At 34.2% G+C, this 20,781-nt stretch overlaps 1 protein-coding gene across 1 annotated transcript; it reads left to right on the forward strand.

Annotated features, from left to right (window-relative positions):
* The first annotated feature begins 11,336 nt into the window (after nt 1-11,336).
* Nucleotides 11,337-15,960, forward strand: LOC143537516 (AP2-like ethylene-responsive transcription factor AIL5). The gene is made up of 9 exons (XM_077031266.1): nt 11,337-11,668; nt 11,911-12,217; nt 12,923-13,005; nt 13,330-13,338; nt 13,663-13,751; nt 13,836-13,909; nt 14,025-14,075; nt 14,417-14,493; nt 15,053-15,960. Exons 1-9 carry the CDS (start codon nt 11,545-11,547, stop codon nt 15,640-15,642), a joined length of 1,404 nt encoding a protein of 467 aa, XP_076887381.1. The 5' UTR covers nt 11,337-11,544; the 3' UTR covers nt 15,643-15,960.
* The last annotated feature ends 4,821 nt before the right edge of the window (nt 15,961-20,781 follow it).

Here is a 20,781-nt window from a genome sequence, read left to right on the forward strand (position 1 = left end):
GACGATGGGTGGGTTGTGGATTGTGGTGGTGGTGGTGGACAGTGTGTGTTGGTAGGATGTAGTGTTTTAACCCTCTGCAAACCTTAGAAGCTATCAGAAATGGATGAGGCAAGTCTGCACCAAGAAGAGCTTGCGTATACGTTTTTTAATGAAACGTCTTCGAGAACACAAATAGTCCGTAGATGACAATGTCTGTGCGTGGTCTGCACGGTTCATTCAAAATAGGTTGCTAATACTTTTTTTAGAAAAACAAACAACACCTTAAATGATGTAGCCAGTCAATAGTTTCAGAAATAATATCATAAGTAACTGTAAATTACTAAGCACAGTGGCCAGTTGTGTTTAATTATTTACTGTACCTTCTGTATTCTAAGCATTACTAATGCTAACTAATTTGTTCCTTGGATTCGATTTATCGAATCTTTTCAATCATTCATCCTGGTTGAATTTTCAAATACTTATACTTAATTTATAAGATCCGTTGCTCGATGGTTTTGATAGATTCTAGCATAGTTCTTCTTCCTACTTTTATCAATTGACACAATTTAGTAGTTACCTCTTTGAACTTCTTGAGTTCGTATAACAGATTTTCTTTGACAAGACATTTTTTTATGTCTTCACTAGTGTTTAATTCAACTTCTCTTTTATGTTCATCTTTTTGATGATAATGAATTATATCAGACGTGTATACTTTTGTATTCTGAATACTTTCATAGTTTTGATTTAACTCTCTTTTTTGATGAATATAATCATTCTTGTGTAAAGACACAATCTACATGCTAATATTCTTCTTTATACACATTAGGGATTTAAATACCCTTTTCTGTTTACAAAGCTTCTCGTTTGAATACGAGTTTACAAATAACTTACAAGAGTTAACTAAACTTTTAGTTATATCTCATGCCTTTGAATCTTTGTTATTCGTTTGGCATAGATTTGTTTGTTTCTATTCTTGATTTTCATATTTTTGTTGTGTATTCAATAGGAATACTCTGGTGTCTCCTTTCTTAATGCTGCTTCCATTTGTATTTCTTGTTTTGTTTTTATTTTTCGTACATTCTGTGCTAAAATGCGCTTTCTTTCCGTAGTTAAAACAAACAATTGTTTTCTTTTTGTAGGCTGTTTAGTATGACCTATCCTGTTATAAAAGTTAGATGTCGCAGACGCATCTAATGAATTTGTGTGGTATCCGCATTCTCTTGAATGCATCTTCCCACAAGTCTTACAAAGAAGATTGTGAATATTTCTTTGTTTTCTGTTGGTCTTTGAGTTTTTGATATCTTTTTCTTCCTTCTTTTCAATGTTATTCTTTTTTGTCTTCTTTGTGATTACTTATCACACTGTTGATTAAGTATCCAACAAACTCCATAGATGAATCAGTTGTTTGTGGCATATGTGATCTAATCATGTCTCTTATTAATCTGGAAACATACATACATACATATATATATATATAGACTTAAGTTCAGAAGAGAAGTCAAGTTATTGCGAGAAGTGTGAGAAGAGATTTTAACCAATCATGTCATTTCTTTTAATTTTTTAATTTATTTTATTTTGTGGGTAGATTAGTAAAAGTTGGAGTTCTATTTTTGTTAAGAAATAGTAAATATGTTAACTTTACAAATCATGTATTAATATTTTAATTGTTTTCAAAAATTTATCATTTCAAATTCATTTTATAATATCCAAGAACTACATCTGCAATGTTATATCCTCTAATTTTCATTTTTTTCTTAAATAAACTATCAATTATTTATGGAAAATTGGTTTTTATTGCTTCCAAATATTTCATTTTTGCCAGCGCTGGTTCCAACTATCATTTTGGATGGCAATGGTCCCAACTTTCACATACGTTTCTTCCACCATTCCGCGACTAGCGGAGTACTAACTCCGTTATGTAAAAGATGATGTGTCCGTCCTAGTTGTCAAAATCAGCTGACATGCCATCCTATGTGGACCGGCTGTGTATTATAACTAACATTTTATATTTAACATTTACAATAATAAATTCCCAATTATACACCACCTTAAATCCCCAAATTCTCTCAACTCAAGAACCCTAATTGCACCTTCCAATCGATTGAAAAACGAACAAGCAACAAGCCCTAATCTTTAACAATGGATAATCAAATACGGGTTTCCTTCCACACTAATGGGGCCTTTGATGTTGCACCACCGATATTAAGGTATGTAGGAGGAAAAAAAACTTCATTAATGTAAGATGTTGACAAACTTTCTTACTTTGAGCTACTGGATTATGCAATGGAGTATGGTTCATATGAAACAAAAAATGGTATTTGGTTGTATTGCAACATTCCTGACGATGGACGTTTAAAAGAATTAGTTAGTGATAAAGAGGTCTTTGAGTTGTCGTCTTTGATTGGTTCCAGTTCCATGCCTGCACAAGGTATGGTTTTATATGTTCAAACTGATAAGTTAAGGAAGCCCATAACCAATACCCCTGCAATCTCCCAGCCCATTATCTCTCCAGCCCAACCCATTATCTCTCAAGCCCAGCCCATTATCCCTGCAGCCCAGCCCATTATCACTGCAGCCCAGCCCATTAGCCAACAAAAATATTTCTTGAGCCCTAGTTCAGAGGTTAAGAGGTACTCTAAGCTCACAACTAGAAAACAAGTTCCACCGGTTAAATCACCAGATAAGGATACATGTACAACACTTAAATCACTAGATAAGGTTACTACTTTATCACTTGGATCACCGGTTAAGGTTACAGATACAACAGTTAAATCACCACCAATTGACACAAATAAAGATGAAATAGATAGTGGTGGGTCAGATTCAGATAGTTCAGAATAAGATGATTCTGATGATGAGTCTTATAAATTTGATTTGGATGATGATGGAGCTGACCAAGATGATGAAGAGTGGATAGGTTCAGTTGCTAAGTTACAACAGGTGAATGAGCAAGATGTTGAATCAAAGAGAAAGTTGCTTGAAGAGTGTCTAAAACAATCCACTGATGCAATTCCTGAAGCATCTAGTAGTTATGAAGATTCTGATGTTGTATTAACACACCTGGAGAGAGTGAAGATGATGACATAAGAGGGAAGAAGCACAAAAAAGATGTTCCTGTTGTTAGTGAATAAACTGATTGGTCTAAGTTTAAATGGGTAGTTGGGATAAAGTTCCCCACCATGGATGCTTTAAAAGAAACAATTAGTAAGTATGCAGTCTCAAATGGTAAAAACGTTTACATTGCTACAAGTAACAAGAGTATAGGAGGACATGTAGGTGTCAAATGTGTGGAAGGGTGTCCATTTAGTCTGTATTGTTCATTTCACAAGGGCAAGAAGTGTTATATGGTTAAGACTGTTAATGGTAAGCATAATTGTCAGAGAAACATGGCAAAGAATAGGCAATTAACTGCTAAGTTTATAGCTAAAGACTTATTGCCTTTATTCAAAGCTAAACCTCTATGGAAAGGAAAAGTGTCAAAGAGAAACATAAGGTGCTTATATGTAAATGGTTGGCTTACAATGCCAAAAATTATACATTTAAGATGCTTCATGGGTCAATGAGGGAGCGCTACAGTCAAATTGGGTCTTACTTGGTAGCTTTGAAACAATTTAATCCAAATTCAACCTTTGATTTGGTAACTGCTTCCCTAGGGTTTAATAACCAGGACCTAGATTCAAACTTGGAGACATTCTTTAGGTTTTGTGTGTGTTTTGATGGGGTGAAAAGGGGGGTTTTTGGCTGGTTGTAGGAAAGTTTTGTGCTTGGATGGTTGTTTTTTGAAAACATTTTTAGGGGGTATGTTGTTAGCCGCAATTGGGAGAGATGCTAATGACCAAATGTAACATGTGGCATGGGCTGTTGTTGAAGGTGAGTCTAATGATAGTTGGGAATGGTTCATGGAAGAACTAAGAAAATGTCTAGATGTCCAAGATGGTGGAAAGGACTGGACACTTATGTCGTATGTCTTTACTCTGTTAATATGTAAGTTACAAGTTGTAAGTTATAGATGTCTAAAGTTACTATGCAAACTGGAAAAATGCAGGGATTAGTAAATGCTGTGTCTCTGATTTGGAAAAATGAAGAGCATAGAAACTGTGCAAGGCACATTTATGCAAATTAGATAAGAAGTTCAAGGGTAAAGAGTTGAAGATGTATTATTGGCAAGCATGTAGGCTTATAATGAGCCTGACTTCAATTTTTCTATCAAGGGGATGAGAGACATATAAGCTGATGTAGTGGAGGCTTTCATGAAACAGAATCCTAATTGCTTTGTAAGGTTTTTTCTTAAGAACAATACATGTTGTTATGTCATAGTGAATAACATGGCTGAGACATTTAATGGGACCATAGTTGAGGCAAGATCTATGCATATTATAAACATGTTAGAGGCTATCAGGGTATCAACAATAACCAGGATAAATACTAAGCATTCTGAAATGTTGGCTCAAGATGTGGTTGTGTGCCCAAGGATACAAAAAAAAATGATAGGGCAAAAAAGTGGGCTCATAAATGTACAGTGTTCCCATCAGAATATAATGTGTTCCAAGTTAAAGGTTTTGATAAGGATCTTACTATGGACTTGAATAGCAAAACATGTTCTTGTAGAAAGTGGGACTTATTAAAGATTTAGTTATGTTAACAGGTCTTGCATATGTGTATAAAAAATTGTATTGTGACAGGTATACCATGCAAGCCAGGTGTTGGGTTTCTTGTAGGAAATGCTGAACAATTTGTTCATGAATATTATCTTAATGAGACATATTTAAGGACATACTCACACACAATTCTACCCTTTCCTAGTCAAAGGTACTGGCCAAAAGTTGAGCATCCTTTGGACCCTCCTCCCATCAAAAGTCAACCAGGAAGACCAAAGAAAAAAAGATCCCCACGAAGATCCTAAGAACCCAGGTAAGTTGACAAAACATGGAGGAGAAATGAGTTGTAGCAACTACAAAGAAATTGTTCATAACATTAGAAGGTGTACAAAGCCTAAGACTCAAGCCACATCACAAACTGATGCAAAGGGAAGGTCAACAAGGTCAACTCAAGCCACACATGAAAGTCAACCAACACAGCAATCAATAGGTTCTAAAAGGCAAAAGGGGGATGACAAAAGAGATGTCAAGTCAACCAACACAACAATCAACAACTTCTAAGAGGACAAGGGGAAACACAAAGGTCAAAGGCAAGGGGAAAGCTACTTGATGGTTAATGGTATTTTACAGACTTGTGGTAATGTATTTTGGAATGTTTAAGTATGACTAATGGTATTTTAAAGACTTGTGGTTAATGTATGGAAAGTTATGGACTGTTTTAATATGTACTGGTTAATGTACTTTGCAGACTTGTGGTTAGTGTATGGAATGTTTTGATATGTACTGGTTAATGTATTTTGCAGACTTTAGTTGTAGTTATTTTGGTCAATTTTATGAACTTAGTTTGATATGGGCATTATGGTAATTTTGACCAGTTAGTTTGGTCAATTTATAAACTTAATTTGATATGGGCATTATGGTCATTTTGACCAGTTAGTTTTGTCATTTTTATGAACTAACTTTGATATGGGCATTATGGTCATTTTGACCAGTTAGTTTGGTCAATTTTATGAACTAAGTTTGATATAGTTAGTTTGGTCTAATTTGAGGACTTAATCTGGTATGGAAATAATGGTCATTTGACCAATTAGTTTGGTCAAATTTGAGGAATTAATTTGGTATGGGCATTATGGTCATTTTGACCAGTCAATCTGTACATTTGGTCATCAAGTTTGGACAACTTTGTGAGCTTAAACTAGTATGCAGTCTCAAATGTGCAGATAGACCAATCAATCTGTTAATGTGATATTTAGTGAATTTGTTAGTTTCATTTTATGGGCATTTGATTACTGCACAATCTTTGTTATTTTGTGCACTATCTGCTCATCTATATCACATTAACAGGTTATGGGCACTTTTATCTATATGCAGTATGTTGTTGTATCTATATATAGTAGGTTCTTATGTTTATTTGGTCAATTAGTTGGTCATTTGTGAAGTTAATTTGATATGGGCATTATGGTTTTTTTGACCAATCAATCCGTTCATTTGGTCAATCTGATATAAAGTCAATGTTTTCATTTGGTCAATATGCCTAGTCTTTTATTTTGGTCATTTTGGTCATAGTTTTTTTGGTCAATATGGATGTGCAGATAGACCATGTGCTCATTGATAAGTATGTCATTTTGGTCACACAAAGAAAGTCCATATATATTGAGAACAACAGCGTCCGTTAACATTAACATATTACATGAAATTGATAGCCAAGGGGTCCCAAGGAAACAGATTGCATTCCATACACCATGTTCTTTAACCAACACAAAATTTTCACACAAATAAAATCCACCAAAGTGCTATGACAACAATTGCTAAACCTAAAACACTGTTACTCTTCCAATTGGACTTTTTCATTAAGAGTTGAAGCTTCAAATTCTTGTTCTCTTCTTCCAACATCATGTTCTTTAACTTTAAATATTCTATTTGCATCTCTTTTATTTCTTGATCTTTTCTTGAACAACATTTCTTTAAGAAATCATCAAAATCTTCTTTCCACATGAAAAAATTGCAGTCTTGATTATGGCCACAAAGAAAGAATTTGCAGTCTACGAAATGCAAAATTAAACTTGAAAGCTGAATAATGTACTTACAGGCCATAAAGGGCAACTGTAGAATTCATCCCCATTTCGAGAACTTCTATGACCCGCAACCCTACGAATTGAAATTAAATCGTGTTTGCAGTAGACATTGCCATGTAAATCAAGTTTCAAAATTTTAGGGTTTTTCTTATGAGCAGATGTAAAAGATGATGATGACCTCATTGCGATCAAATTTTAGTGTGCTTAAGGCTTGAGAGTGAAATTGATTCAATTAGGGCTTGAGTATAATTTGGAGATTTTGAAGTATTCGAACGTTGGGGATTTGGGGATTAAGTATAACACACCGCCGGTTCACGTAGGATGGCCATGTCAGCTGATTTTGACAACTAAGACGGACCCATCAGCTTTTAAATAACGGAGGTAAGCTGGTTATTAACAAGAAAGGCGTTGCAATGGATTCTGAAGTACTCCAACAATGATGTGTAGGGGCCAGTTTCCGATTCAAGGGTTATCAGAATGAAGTTATTTATGTTGGTGATGGTCACAACTTACTCGTGTTATGATACAAAATTCACTAGAATTGGATATACCAAAGAACGGTGTGTAGTTTAGAGTTCATGATGTGTAAATAGAGAAAAGGATGGTCAGATTATAGGAAGCGTGGGATCAGTGGAGGAGGAAAGGGTAGCCGCCAGTGAGGAGGAAGGAAATGGAGAAGACTAGGGTTGATATGCAATGATAACATTATAGAAGACATTATTTTCAATACTTGCCATCCTTTTCTCATTCATCTATACTAATTAATAAATAAAACTTTTTCTCGACTACGTGTCAATCTACCTACCCCATCCTCACTCTTGAAATCCCGCCTCCTATACTCCTTTCTCAATCACGAAACGGATCCTCTACCCGACCCTAATTTGAAGTTACAACCCGAACAACCTATCTGTTTTAGTTTCATAAACCCTAAACCATTCTTATTCTTGCCCCTTTCCTTAGCAAATCGAACTCATCTAATTGGGTTCTATTTTCTTTGAACTGTGTTAATTTGATATTCATTGCTTAAGAAATCAATGGCAAAAGTTTTGATTCATTTTCAAAAGGTGGGTTATGTTCCGTGTAATCATATATTTGAATTAACCCCTTGACCTGCTCTCTAAGAATCTACAAAGTCTGCTCCTAGATCGGAGTCATTGCCAATGGCTTTACAAATTCTGCATCCTACTCGGTATCATCTGCTTAGTTTTATAATAGTTAAATAAATTTATTAATTGGGGATTTAACCTATCGTTATTGACAATTCATTGTGTATATAATTGGGGATTCATATATGTTTATTACATACATCATAGGAGCCTGCAACGTGGTTCTTTCTTGGCTTGATTGATTATGATAAGAGGCTTTCAGACACATTCACTGTCCACCCAAGGATTGAGCCAATTATTGGTAAATTTAATACTTTCTCCATTAATCATATTATTAACTCTCTATTGTTATATTATTTCACAAAATTACATTTGTTTTAGGTGAGATGTTTACATTTGGATATTCACAGACAACACCATTATTAACATTTGTTCTAGGTATGATTTCAAAGGACGGTGTTATGAATAATCATGTTCCAATAACAATACTAGAATCAATAATGATGCATGAGTTTGTGAGTCTTCATGAATCTGCCTTTGCACTTTAGACCAAAAGTATGTCAATCTTGATATTCTTGTCACTTTTAGTTATATTTTAGGCTTTAATTTAGTTTTTATCTAAATAAGCACATTAAGATATCTAATTATTAAAATCCTCTTAGGGCGTGGTGAAGGAAAAAAAGTTGATTTTCACATTTGATAAAACAAAGAAGGCTCGGTTCGTATCCTTCCATGATATGCAAAGAATGAGCTTCTAAATTGCTTCACATTTTCCATGTGTACCCTTCAGAAAGTATTATTTTAGTTCTTACAAATTTTAGTTCTTACAATGATAATTATTTAATATCCTCTCTCTTTACCAGTAAATACATGAAGGGAAGGAGATGAAGTTGTTTTGTTTACCTGCCGCCTTTAAAATCCAAAGTGAATATGGTTGGTGGAGCTGTTAAAAAAAGTTTGAAAATTTCTCAGTTGAGTAATTATTCATACTTAGACTTTTGCTATTTAGGTTCGAGATGAGATTCAACACAGAACCGGTCTTGCATCCCAGAAAAAGTTGCTCGACTCTGCTGTTGAGTTCCTAGAGTGAACGAGTTCTGCACTAGCAGGTAAATAAAACAATAATAATAATAATAATGGAAAATCACATAATGGCCATTTTAATTAGGCATTTTACCAAATCTATTGAAAGGTATCACCGTTACATGAATGTATAACCCAATCAAAAAACACCACGTGGACATAAAATTCTTCATTGGTGCAAGTTTGGGCTTAAACATTGCCATTGGTTTAAAATTGGTGAGTTTTTTCCTTGTGGGGTGGGGATTGATTTAATAAATTTGTAACACTGGTACTAATCATGATCAATTAGGGAAAGGAAATATAGTGCAAATATAAAGAGTAAAGCAACAGTTTTATGGAAACATTTTTCAGTTCTCACAAGTGGTGGAACTGAAGAGGATATATCCAACTCTATTAATTTTGTGTAAAAAGATTGACAAGGCTATTTGCACAGTTTTATGGAAGCATTACAATAGCAAGCACAACCAAATGATGAAAGAAGCCCATTTGCAGATTATTATGGAATAGACAAAATTAATGCAAGAGATTAAATAGCATGGTGTAAAAGGTCCTTTGCAGATTGGTTTATAAGAGAAGCTAGCCAAATGGAATTATCATGACTTGAATTGGAGGCATTATAAAAAAGTACATAGCTCAGAAAGAAACACAAAATTTTGATGGACCAAGCCCATTCGAAGTGCTGCAATTTCACCATAGGAAGATTTAAGGTGTAATGCAATCATTGTCCAAGATAAATGTAGCTCCTGCTTGATAAAATGGGCCTGGAAGAAGCATAAAGGCCGATGACTCAAGCGCACCATCCGTATTCTGCCTAAAGAGCCAGGGGGAGTTCATGTATTGCTCAGTCATACTACAAGGTGTATCGTTACCGTGCCCTTAGATCATTACAATTTTATGTGTAGGAGGAATAATATGGATTAATGTTAAATAATAACGGAGTTAATCCATATATGATTAGTGACTGGTTCAATTCAGCACCTTGCTGATTGTATGTTGAAAAACCAAGGAATAGGTAACTTATTTGCTTGAAAAGCTCATCAAATGTTGTATATAATGTTTCTAGATATTTGTATTTGTAGCAATACATTTGTAAATTGTAAATGTAACTTATTATCATATAATTTATAGTAAAAATATTGCTATAAATTTCTCTTCATTTCATAATTTTCTTTAAACGGAATCCGAGTATCAAGCAGGTTTCAAAAATACTATAATATAATAAAGTATTTTATTTTTTGGTGAGATGTCCACTGCTATAGAGTAGCAAATGCTATGTTTAGACATTTATATTTGATTAAAAATTAGTTTTGTATTTTGTTCTTTTTTCTTTTAATTTATTATTTTCTATTTTTAATAATTATTTCCTGGTTTAAAAATTTTAATACCAACATAAATATATTATTTTTTTATATAAATATATTGTATTAGCTATTAATATTAAGCTTGTATAAGTAACGAAATTACACGTTAATTTAGATAAAATATTTAATTTCAAATTTTAAAAAAGGTAATTTTCAATTTATTTTGTTTTTCGATAAAGATTAATAAAAGCTAAGATCAATCGCTTTAGATGTTTTGTTTGTTTTTAAGACAACATGTTTTAACACATTGTCAGTTATGAAGGATAAAGTTACAGCTAAAATTATAAATATCGTAATTTAGAGATTTACGAATTTTCAACATTTTTATATTGTGTAATTTATTCTACCATATATTATATCTTTATATATGTAGAACATACTTTTTATATTTCACATTGTGTTATTACTTAAATAAATTTATTTATTTTAACCTGTGTTCTACATGGGTACCTAACCTAGTATAATATATATACATGTACAAGGAGATTCTCCATAATAAGAGATAATAGTTGATAAATCAACACAAATAATCTATACAATTTATTCTATAAATATATTAATCTATTAACTTTGTTCCTCGTAAGGTGAGATTAACCTGGTTGGTATAAATCCATTTTAGCACTTCACACACTTTTGTTGAATTAGGCTCCAAGACAGTTCCATTATCTTTTTACATATTCATTCCATCTTTGATGATTTAATTGTCGGTAGGTACCCTTTCTCATATGATTTCTTCTATTCTCTAGAGCTCATATTAAGCTTACTTTTTTAGTTTATCTTATTTTCTTATTCTTAACTTAAATACAATCTTAAGTTACTTATTGATAGAAAGCTTAGTATTAAGAGAGATTGCTTTCGCAAATTGACATTTGGTATCATGTATGAACTACACTATACATAATGATAGGTACAATTAATTGCCTGAATACGTATATGTCAAGTTTAGTATTCTTTTAGATCATTTACCTTTTTTAAAACTAGTTTATTCATGTTTAATTGTTTTGCAATATGATAAAACAAGTCACCTAAAAGTTTAATGAAATTATCTGTGTTCAATTATTATTATTATTATTATTATTATTATTATTATTATTATTATTCAAATCTTTTAACTCCATCACCCCAACCCCCACCCCGCCCAAACCTAGCACAACAAAGGAAACAAAATAAAGAAAAAGTATGTCACACATCACCCCAAAATCATCAACCCTGTCTCCAAGCACATAACATTACATAAGCAACGCTTGTTCCCAAAACAAATAAAAAAACTCAAGACAAACACAACAAAAACAATTCAAACACTTCCTTTCACACACTGCACACACACATTTATCAAGAAACTATGAACAACATGGATTCTTCTCAACCCACCCATCTTCAGGATCATAACAACAACTGGCTTACCTTCTCTCTTTCCAACCCCAACACCATCTACCAACCATCACACTCCGTTGCCTTACACCACCGTACTACTCTCTTCTCACTTTATAAAATTATGGTTCTAGACTTTCTTCGGTTTACCAACTCCGTACTTAGTCTAGGCAGAGAGTACTCAAAGATTACCTAGACTCCGTACTTAGTCTAGGGAGAGAGTACTCAGAGATTAACTGGACGCGATATTCGCAACCATTTAAATTTAACTAAAACTACACAAACATCTTAACACAATAATATTAATATTTAATATATATTTTTTAATCTTTTACAGATGAAGCAAACACCAACCACCACAACTTAACTGTTATCACCGACGGCAGTCCTAAACTTGAAGACTTTCTCGGCGGCTGCAGCTCAGCCGCCTCAACCGGATCTGGTCACTTTCCAGATGATCACACCGCCTCAGTTTATGACTCTGAGTTGAAGACTATTGCTGCTAGCTTCTTACATGGGTTCTCATCGGACAACCAGCAGCAGCTGGCGGTGACACCTGCACCACCGCAACAAGATAACTCTCCGGCGAAGAAAGCTGTTGATACCTTCGGCCAAAGGACTTCTATTTACCGTGGTGTTACAAGGTGAAATATTATTCAGAAGATATACTTACATGATCAAAATCATATGAGTTAAAAGTGTTTTCTAAAGATTGTAAAATTTACAAAATATTATCAGAAAATCCATTTTGTATTATCAAAATCATGTGAATAAAACTGTTTCTAAAGATTACTTGGAATCCTTACAAAGTTATATATAAATATTTACAAAATGTTATTCAGAAAATCCAGTTTGTATGATCAAAATCATCATATAAACTGTTTTCTAAAGATTATTATAAAATTATATGGAAATATTTACTAAATATTAATCAGAAAATCCATTTTGTATGATCAAAATCATATGAGTAAAACTCTTTTCTAAAGCTTATTATAAAGTTTTATAAAAATATTAATCAGAAAATTCATTTTGTATGATCAAAATCATATGAACAAACTCTTTTCTAAAGATTATTAAAATCTTTAATAAACCGTTACAAAATATTTAGTATAAATCCATTTAGTTGATTAAAAAATATATGAATATAAGTTTTTTTTTTTGGAAATTATATATGAATATAAGTATTGTGTAAATCTTTATCAAATACTTATTAGTTAGAAAATATTTAAAGAATCTTTATAAACTTTTATTTATCTTTATCAAACAAATAATAAGAAAATCCATTCAAGTGGTCAAACTCATTTAAATATTAAAACTGTTTTCTAAATATTATTAATTATCTATTGAAGGCACCGATGGACCGGTAGATATGAAGCTCATTTATGGGATAATAGTTGCAGACGAGAAGGGCAAAGTCGGAAAGGAAGACAAGGTAAAATGACTAAAATACACCGACTGCACCGGCTAACATGCGCCGTGATAGCTACCAAAAATCTGAGTCGAACTTAAATAAATTTATTTCTGATCCCTAGGAAATAAAAGACCCATTAACGGCTCAGATTTTCTGGTTTCATTAAAACCACCGGCGGTGATAATAGCCTGCTAGTTTTATAGTTTTAAAACTTTAAATAACTTGAAACATGTATGGCGGTTTCATGCTATCGTGCGTATGTTTTTCAAGAACCCTAATTTAATCATTTGTTTTTGTTTGCTTTTGTTTTTCTTGCATGTACTGATTGATTGGTTGGATCTTCAGTTTACTTGGGTGAGTTTTTGATCTTCTACTCTTGGATGTTTTTCTTTCAAATTATTAGCTGCATGCAATGTATCAGAGATTCAGATATGATCTTTTTATTTATTTTTTATTATTAAAATTATTCATTTTTTGAAATTATTGTTACTGTCAGTTATCTTGTCGAGTATGTTCAAATGATCAAAACTTTCTAAATTATTATTCAGATTATGCTACGAGATCGCTAGCTGGTCGAAAAAATCTTTTCGACCAAATTTAGCGACATTTTTTTTGTGAATAATTTAAATAAGAAATTTTATTAAGTTTTTGATGTAAAATATATTGTTAAATATTCAGGTGGATATGATAAAGAAGACAAGGCCGCTCGAGCTTATGATCTCGCAACTCTTAAGTACTGGGGTCTGACCACCACTACGAATTTTCCGGTAACGAATTGTATTTGAAGTTTAAAAGAATTCTATATGTGGTTGCAAAAAATCGGATCCTTTATGTTTATTTATGATCTATAGGTTTGCAACTATGAGAAAGAGATTGAGGAAATGAAGAACATGACTAGACAAGAGTTTGTTGCTTCACTTAGAAGGTAATTTTTTAATTTGTTAAATTAGCATTTCATGGTCCTTTTTAAATGGTTTGTTAATTGTCATTTTATCATTATATTGATTATAGATAGTATCTAATTCATTGAAAATGTGCAGGAAAAGTAGTGGGTTTTCTAGAGGAGCCTCTATTTATAGGGGTGTCACAAGGTAATATGTTATTTGTACTTTCAAGTAATTGAACCAAATGGTGTCTGGTCAATATTTAAATCACTAATTCCTATCTCTCTCTAAAATATTTTGTCATATTTTAAGTTGGATTCCACCTTTTTCACTATTAGATAACATTAGATTCTTTTTAACTTAAATTTGGTGGGGCCCTTTCTACATCACCCTCCGGCCATACATCTAGAGTCTGAGGCATGTTCAATGAAAATTGTTAACAAAAAATTTAACCAATGTGAAAAAAAATTGGACCTCAAGTAATAGGGTTTTTATTAATGTTTTGTTTTGAGTAATGAAGTTCAATTCTAACGGATCTTAAAATGCAGGCACCATCAACATGGACGTTGGCAAGCAAGAATCGGACGAGTTGCCGGTAACAAAGATCTCTACCTCGGAACCTTCAGTAAGTCGCTCATTTTTCTAACATATGATCATGTCAGTTATTAAGCTATGAAGTTATGCTACTGATTATGTGATGTTTTAACTTGTATGTAGCGTTTGAGTTAGCATTTTAAACCAAACTATATGATAATACTCTTCTTACTCTTCTTGATTGGCTGGTTCGATTGAGAGGGCGGACAAATAACTGGTCCGGTTGTATGCATTTGAACCGGCTGCCTATTGATCAGACTAAAACCGGATTTTTAGAATAAGTTCTGGTTTTTGTTTTATTCCTAGCAAAATAGCATTTAGTGATCTACTTTACTACTTAATTAATATTACAAATTCACACAAAGCTTAATGCACTTCTATATTTTATTTCAAATTCACTGTATTATGTTCTATTGTTAAATTATTTACGTCGCTATCCGTTTTTATAAAAAAACGGTTTTGACTGATCCTACAGATGAACTAGTAAGACGTTGGCCCGGTTATGAAAACATTGGTTTCACGAACTCGTTTACTTATGCTTGTGAAAAGAGGGAACTTTCAATAACCAGTAAATTCGTTATTTTCTTTAGGTACACAAGAAGAGGCAGCAGAGGCCTATGACATTGCAGCCATCAAATTCCGAGGGTTAAACGCAGTCACAAATTTCGACATGAGCCGATATGACGTGAACAGCATCGCCAACAAAAACCTCGCAATCGGTGGCTTGTCTAACAAGTCCAAGACCTCAATGGACCTAACCGCAGCCGACACCTTCCAAAGATCAGCCAACCAAGATCTCGCCACAACTTCTGAACAACCGACTCACTCGAACATCCTTAGCTTCGCGTTGCCAGTGAAACAAGACCCTTCGCCTGATTACTGGAACTCCGTGTTAGGGTACAACAATCAAAGCAGTTATCAAGTTCCGAATACGACGCCATACATCATGGAATACCCTTCATGTACAACCAACAATGGGTACCCCTATACTAGTGAAGGGTTTATTCAACAAGAGAATAATAATGGCAGTACCAGTGAATCAACAATTCAAGTGGGTACCCCTGCTGTAGGTTTGAATGGATCTAGTTATGGCAACTGGGGAGAACAGTCGTTTCACTCAAATCAACCAGTGAAGCAAAATCTATCAGTTTTTCAGACACCCATTTTTGGAATGGAATGATTTGATTGGAGGGAGTAAAGTGAGAGTTGAATGATATGACTGAAGAGAGGTGGCAGAAGTAGACAGAAGATAGTACTAACACTCAGTTATTTGTATTATTAGTTTAGGGTTATGTCTTTGCTTTACTTTCTTTCACTTTTTCTTTGGTTTTTGCCTTTTTTCATCTTTGCTGACTTACCCTAATTATTAATAGAAAATGTTCTTCATATTCAACTAGAGTTGAATAATTATTAACTTAATGTTTTTAGAATCATAACTTATTATGCCATTCTCACCTTGATGGAGTGGTAACGTGGTTTGGGTGTCATAGGGGGTCGGCTCGGGCAACCAAGCTTGTGTCCTGGGGCCTGACAAAAAGCACATCAACTTAAGGTCACCACACCGATTTGGAAAGGAGTTAAAGACTAAAAAGGGTGGGAAGCGGATAGATCAAACATGTCGAGGCCGGAGGGCTTGGGTGGGCAGGAACACCACCCCACCTACTTTGGGGCTAAAATAAAATGATCAGGGTGGGATGGGATGAACATTAGTTTCAATCGTTCACAAAGCCTTCAAATATTGTGGATTTTCTTATATTTATTTTGAGATAATAATTATGAATAGAATATTGGTAATTATGATATGAGTTGATAGATATGTGTTGGTTTGCTTTATACCTTTCGGCGTACTAGATTCTCCACATAACCTTTCACCAACTTTGACTGTGTTTTAACTCTAAGTCCGGGTTACCTTATTTGGAGTCTAACCCAAATAGAGAAAGGTGACTAATGATGTCTCCGTTCAATAATTTCCTTTTGCAGCCTTTTCTCAAATCACCTTCCCGCCACAACTATTTTCAAACTTTTTGGTATTATATATTTAGTTCGAATATAAAATAAAACTAGCTAACAACGTGTTGCGGGTGTAGTGACGCGAAATAATAATAGTGCCAGTAACGATAATAAGCCTCAAATGTTAAACACACAGGATATTATTGATATTCCTATAATTTATAATAGAGAAACATATTAAAGTGACTTGCAGTTCGTTGGTAAAATCTGTGGGGTGTATCAGCGAGCCGACGTAAATTCGGCCGGGGCGGTACTAGAGCTAAACTAAAAATAAAATCATCAACGATCAAATGCTAAAAATTATAATATCGACAAAGACACGTGCATTTTTTAGACTAATCGACGTGAAATCGGTTGGTACCAGATTATATCAGCAAAGCTAAACCCAAAAATAAATTCGCCAACGTCAAAATATAACAAATTAACATACTTAGAAAAAACAAAATCCACGGGCTGCAATGGCAAACTGGACACAAATTCCGTTCGCATCGATGGTATATTAGTGCTACATCACTATCATAAATTAGTAATAAGTTCCAAAAAAATAACATAGATAGATATTTAAATAAAAAAAGCTTTGACGAATTTAATCAATATAAAAAACGAAAAAGACAACAAAGTCGATCAGTATCGACAGTATCAGCATAAATTCATAAACATTATTGATACATAAAAAAACTAACATAAAAAATTTTAAGAAAAAAAAAACAATATTGATGGGGCACAATCATATGGTGCCATGAGTAAAATGGACAAACATCACCAAATCATTATTTTTAATTTATATATAGAATTCGAAATCATAAATTAGAACCTAAAATAACATAAAGGTAATTATAGAAAAAAGAAAATAAAACTGAATTTTTTTTTACAATAATGTGGCATAATCATGTGTTGCCACGTGTACCAATCATAGTGTAACATCCCGAAAACTTCCATACCATTTTTGACAACTTTAAAATTTTGGGGACCATTTTGTCATTTTTCCAAACTTGAAATGCAGGGTCTAATATGTAATTATACAAAAGTCGAATGAGACGGACCATCTCATTATTAAACGTTCTGTATCAAACCAAACTAAGGCCCAAAGCTTTTCTGGTTGAGACGAGGCGTCTCACAAGCCTACGTCTTGGGACGAGGTTGGCCGCATTTATGAGACGGACCGTCTCATGATTATAAGGTCCGTCTATTAGCCCGTGTAAGGAAAAGATGTCAAATCTCGAGCCTTGCGTGTCACACACCTATTTATGACTGATGTGTTGCAAAACACATAGCGTTTTATCCCGTTTTTGTGCTATTTTGTGCTTAAACGTTAATGATTATTTTTTATTCTAGCATGAAATTACATGTTTGTGTATGTGATAGGTCCCATGTTGAAGAGAGAGAGAAAACGAGTCAAATATAAAAAAAATCAGCTAAAACGGAGCTCAGATGAAGCCGGTACGCACAAACGAAATTAAACGAGCTGAAATTCGAAAAAACGTCAGAGAATGTCATGTTCGCGCTATGCGACCGGGTCATACCATTCAAGAAGCATGTGGTAGATTCCAACATGTCCCAAGGCTGCCAAGAATGTTCAAGAATCAGCTACCACATCTATTTTGTCTTCTAGTGGGCCTATGGGCTTGTTTTAACCTATTTTATATTAGGAAAGAGGTGTTTAAACACATATATAAACCCTAAAACCCTATGAACGACTTGAATCAAGTTTCCAGCCATCCCACACCTGCTCTAGAGGAGAAACCAAGGAGGACAAGCTTACGGTTTTATCTTTTATCCATCGGTTGTCGGTTTTGACTATTTTAACGTTTGTGAGTTCGTTTTTGGTTTTTAAGCATTCAAACCTTTTGTAATCAGATTTATATGAACATGTTTATCATTTATATCTATTTCATCTACTGTTCATTGATTATGATTGGCTAAACGTGTCAGTTCTACCTAGGTTAGATGTTTATTGTTAGGTTTTAATGAGTAATATGGATTGTTGATCATCATGATTTAATTTGTTAATGAAAGTTTGGTTTAACATTGAATTAGGTTGTGTTTAGTGGCTGTGTTTTTATTAATTATACTCATATACCTCTTGCTTTGATTAATTGAATAAGTTTTTATTGATTGTTGCTTGTTTGAACTCTTTACTTTGTGTTTAGAGATTGTTTGCGGGGTGATCAACCGTAGGGTTTAAGTGGGTATATTAATTGATTAGAATCAGCGGGTGAACACCTTCTTAGAGACTGAGAGGTGATAGGAAGTAATGTCGTCTCATAGCTTTTACTTGTTAGGACTAGGATCGCGCGAGAGCGGGTTCGGTTCTTGTCGAGTTTGGGTTTTATGAGCGATTAGTTGATCTAGTTTAAGTTAAACCAAATTGTTCCTCTATCCTTGGTTGCGTAGTATTCGTATCCATTAGGGTAGTGTGTCGGTGAGATCGAGAGGAGAGTCGACATTAGAGCACTTTAACAATTCGTTTCCCCGGTTTGTTCATAAAATCAACTAAGTGTAAGTTAGAGGTTGTTAGTGAGACTGAGAGGTGATCTAGCTTTCTTGAGTGAACCTTAGTTGTGTCATCCTTAGGAACCAGTGTCGTGAGAGTCTTCAATCCATTAATTTATATACCTTCAATATGATTCTTTCCTAGGTAGACGTTTTCTCCGATTGCAGTTAAGTTTCTGAGTTTCGTTAAGCGTTTCAGCAAGTTAAGTTAAGCTTAGTTAATTAATTTAGTTAAAATAAGTTAGGTTAAGTATTTAATAATAAAATCAATTAAATATTATTAGGTAGGACTTGGATTAGGGTTTATATTCTGAGCCGTTATCACGTGTCTTTGAGTTCGATATCCGGACTTTCCTTTTCTTTGCTATACGCGACCGGTACACTTGCCGTTTGTGTGAACCAGGATAGGTTGTTTGGTTTTTTAAAGCTTAGTTGCGATTCGTGTTTTATTTATATATATATTTTCGCACATCAAGTTTTTGGCGCCGTTGCCGGGAAATGGGTTGAGGCGATTAGAGAACGAACCGAGTTGAGGACTTGCTTTTTATAGTTTTGTAGATATATTTAGATTAATATAGTTTATTTTAGTTTTCTTTTAAATAGTTTAATTTTAGTTTTAATTAATTTTCGTCTACTACTATCTGGTGCCCGTGATCCGTTTCTGTTTAAGTGTGCAGTAATGGAGACTTACGGGAATGGAGTCAAAGAACAAAAACGTTACACCATTTGGCAGATTGAGATACAGAGGATTTTGGATTGCAAAGCAAAAAATCGAGTGAAACTCCGGTTACGTTTGATGTTTGATTTAAGGGGGAATCTTCTGGGTTATGAAAACTCATCCGGTGAACACATTGAGCAAATACCAGATCCGGATGAGGTAATGTTTGACTGGTTGCGCATCATCCATGATACAAATCCAAATGCCCCATTTCCGACCCAACAAGCTTTAGATGGAATTTGGCTTGGTTTAATGAGTCAATTACAACTTAGTGAGCCGATTATCGAATGTGAGAATTTGGGGATGGAAAACCAGTCAGAGGAGTATGTTCCTTCATGGGAGGAAGAGTTTAGGGGTGAGTTTGGTGACGAGCTGGTGGATTTTACAGTGATGGATGATGGAGAATTTGACCCACTTGGTGATTTGAAGTTGCTCGAAGATTTACTATATAACGAGCCAAGTGTGGGGGTCAAGAAGGAGCCTTGTGAGGAGAGCCATAAGGTGGTTGGTGATTCAGTCTTCCCACCATTGCATTTTGATTGTGAAAAACCAAAACATGAACCGTACTCAATCTCCATTCGGGACGTGTCTAGGTTTAAAAAGTTGGTTAAAAGAATAAGGAGGATATCTAGGCTCAGAGATCATGGTGTGCATAAGAGTTCGTCACTCCCTTTTCACTTCAAGGAATCACTTTTGAGGGAGTCTACGAGTTGGTGGGCCAAGTTCACGTTGTATGTTTGGGCCGATGAAAGCGGTGCAGTTGGTTTCTTCCCGACCAGTTGTAAGAGGAGAGTGTTGAGGAGTATTGATGGGAAGCGGATAAAGGAGAAGCCTCCTGATTGAGGTTTCGGGAGCAAGTCTGGCTGAAGACTTTTTGTGTAAACTTAGCTCTTTCCGGGAGGCAACCCGGTAATATGTTTCATTTTTATTTTAGTTTTGGTTTTGTTTATCCGATACTCCAGTTGCTTCTTTTCTTGTTTGCAGGTTATTCTATGGTTGGTTGATGACGGTTGATGAGATGATTATAATCAAGTGTGGGGATGCCACTTGTTTTGGAGGATTTCCGCTTTCGTTCGTGAGTGATAGCTTGATAGAGAG

Source organism: Bidens hawaiensis, unplaced genomic scaffold (assembly GCF_021521415.1).
Source record: "Bidens hawaiensis isolate Kalapana, Puna unplaced genomic scaffold, B.hawaiensis_p1.1 tig00011225_1, whole genome shotgun sequence".
NCBI classification, from domain to species: Eukaryota; Viridiplantae; Streptophyta; class Magnoliopsida; order Asterales; family Asteraceae; genus Bidens; species Bidens hawaiensis.

Bases quoted from the DNA above. Each gene is read 5' to 3' on its own strand.
- LOC143537516 (XM_077031266.1), top strand. From the start codon at position 11,545: ATGAACAACATGGATTCTTCTCAACCCACCCATCTTCAGGATCATAAC. The intron at 13,752-13,835 runs GTAACGAATTGT...TATGATCTATAG, and splicing joins CCACCACTACGAATTTTCCG to GTTTGCAACTATGAGAAAGA. The intron at 13,910-14,024 runs GTAATTTTTTAA...GAAAATGTGCAG, and splicing joins TTTGTTGCTTCACTTAGAAG to GAAAAGTAGTGGGTTTTCTA.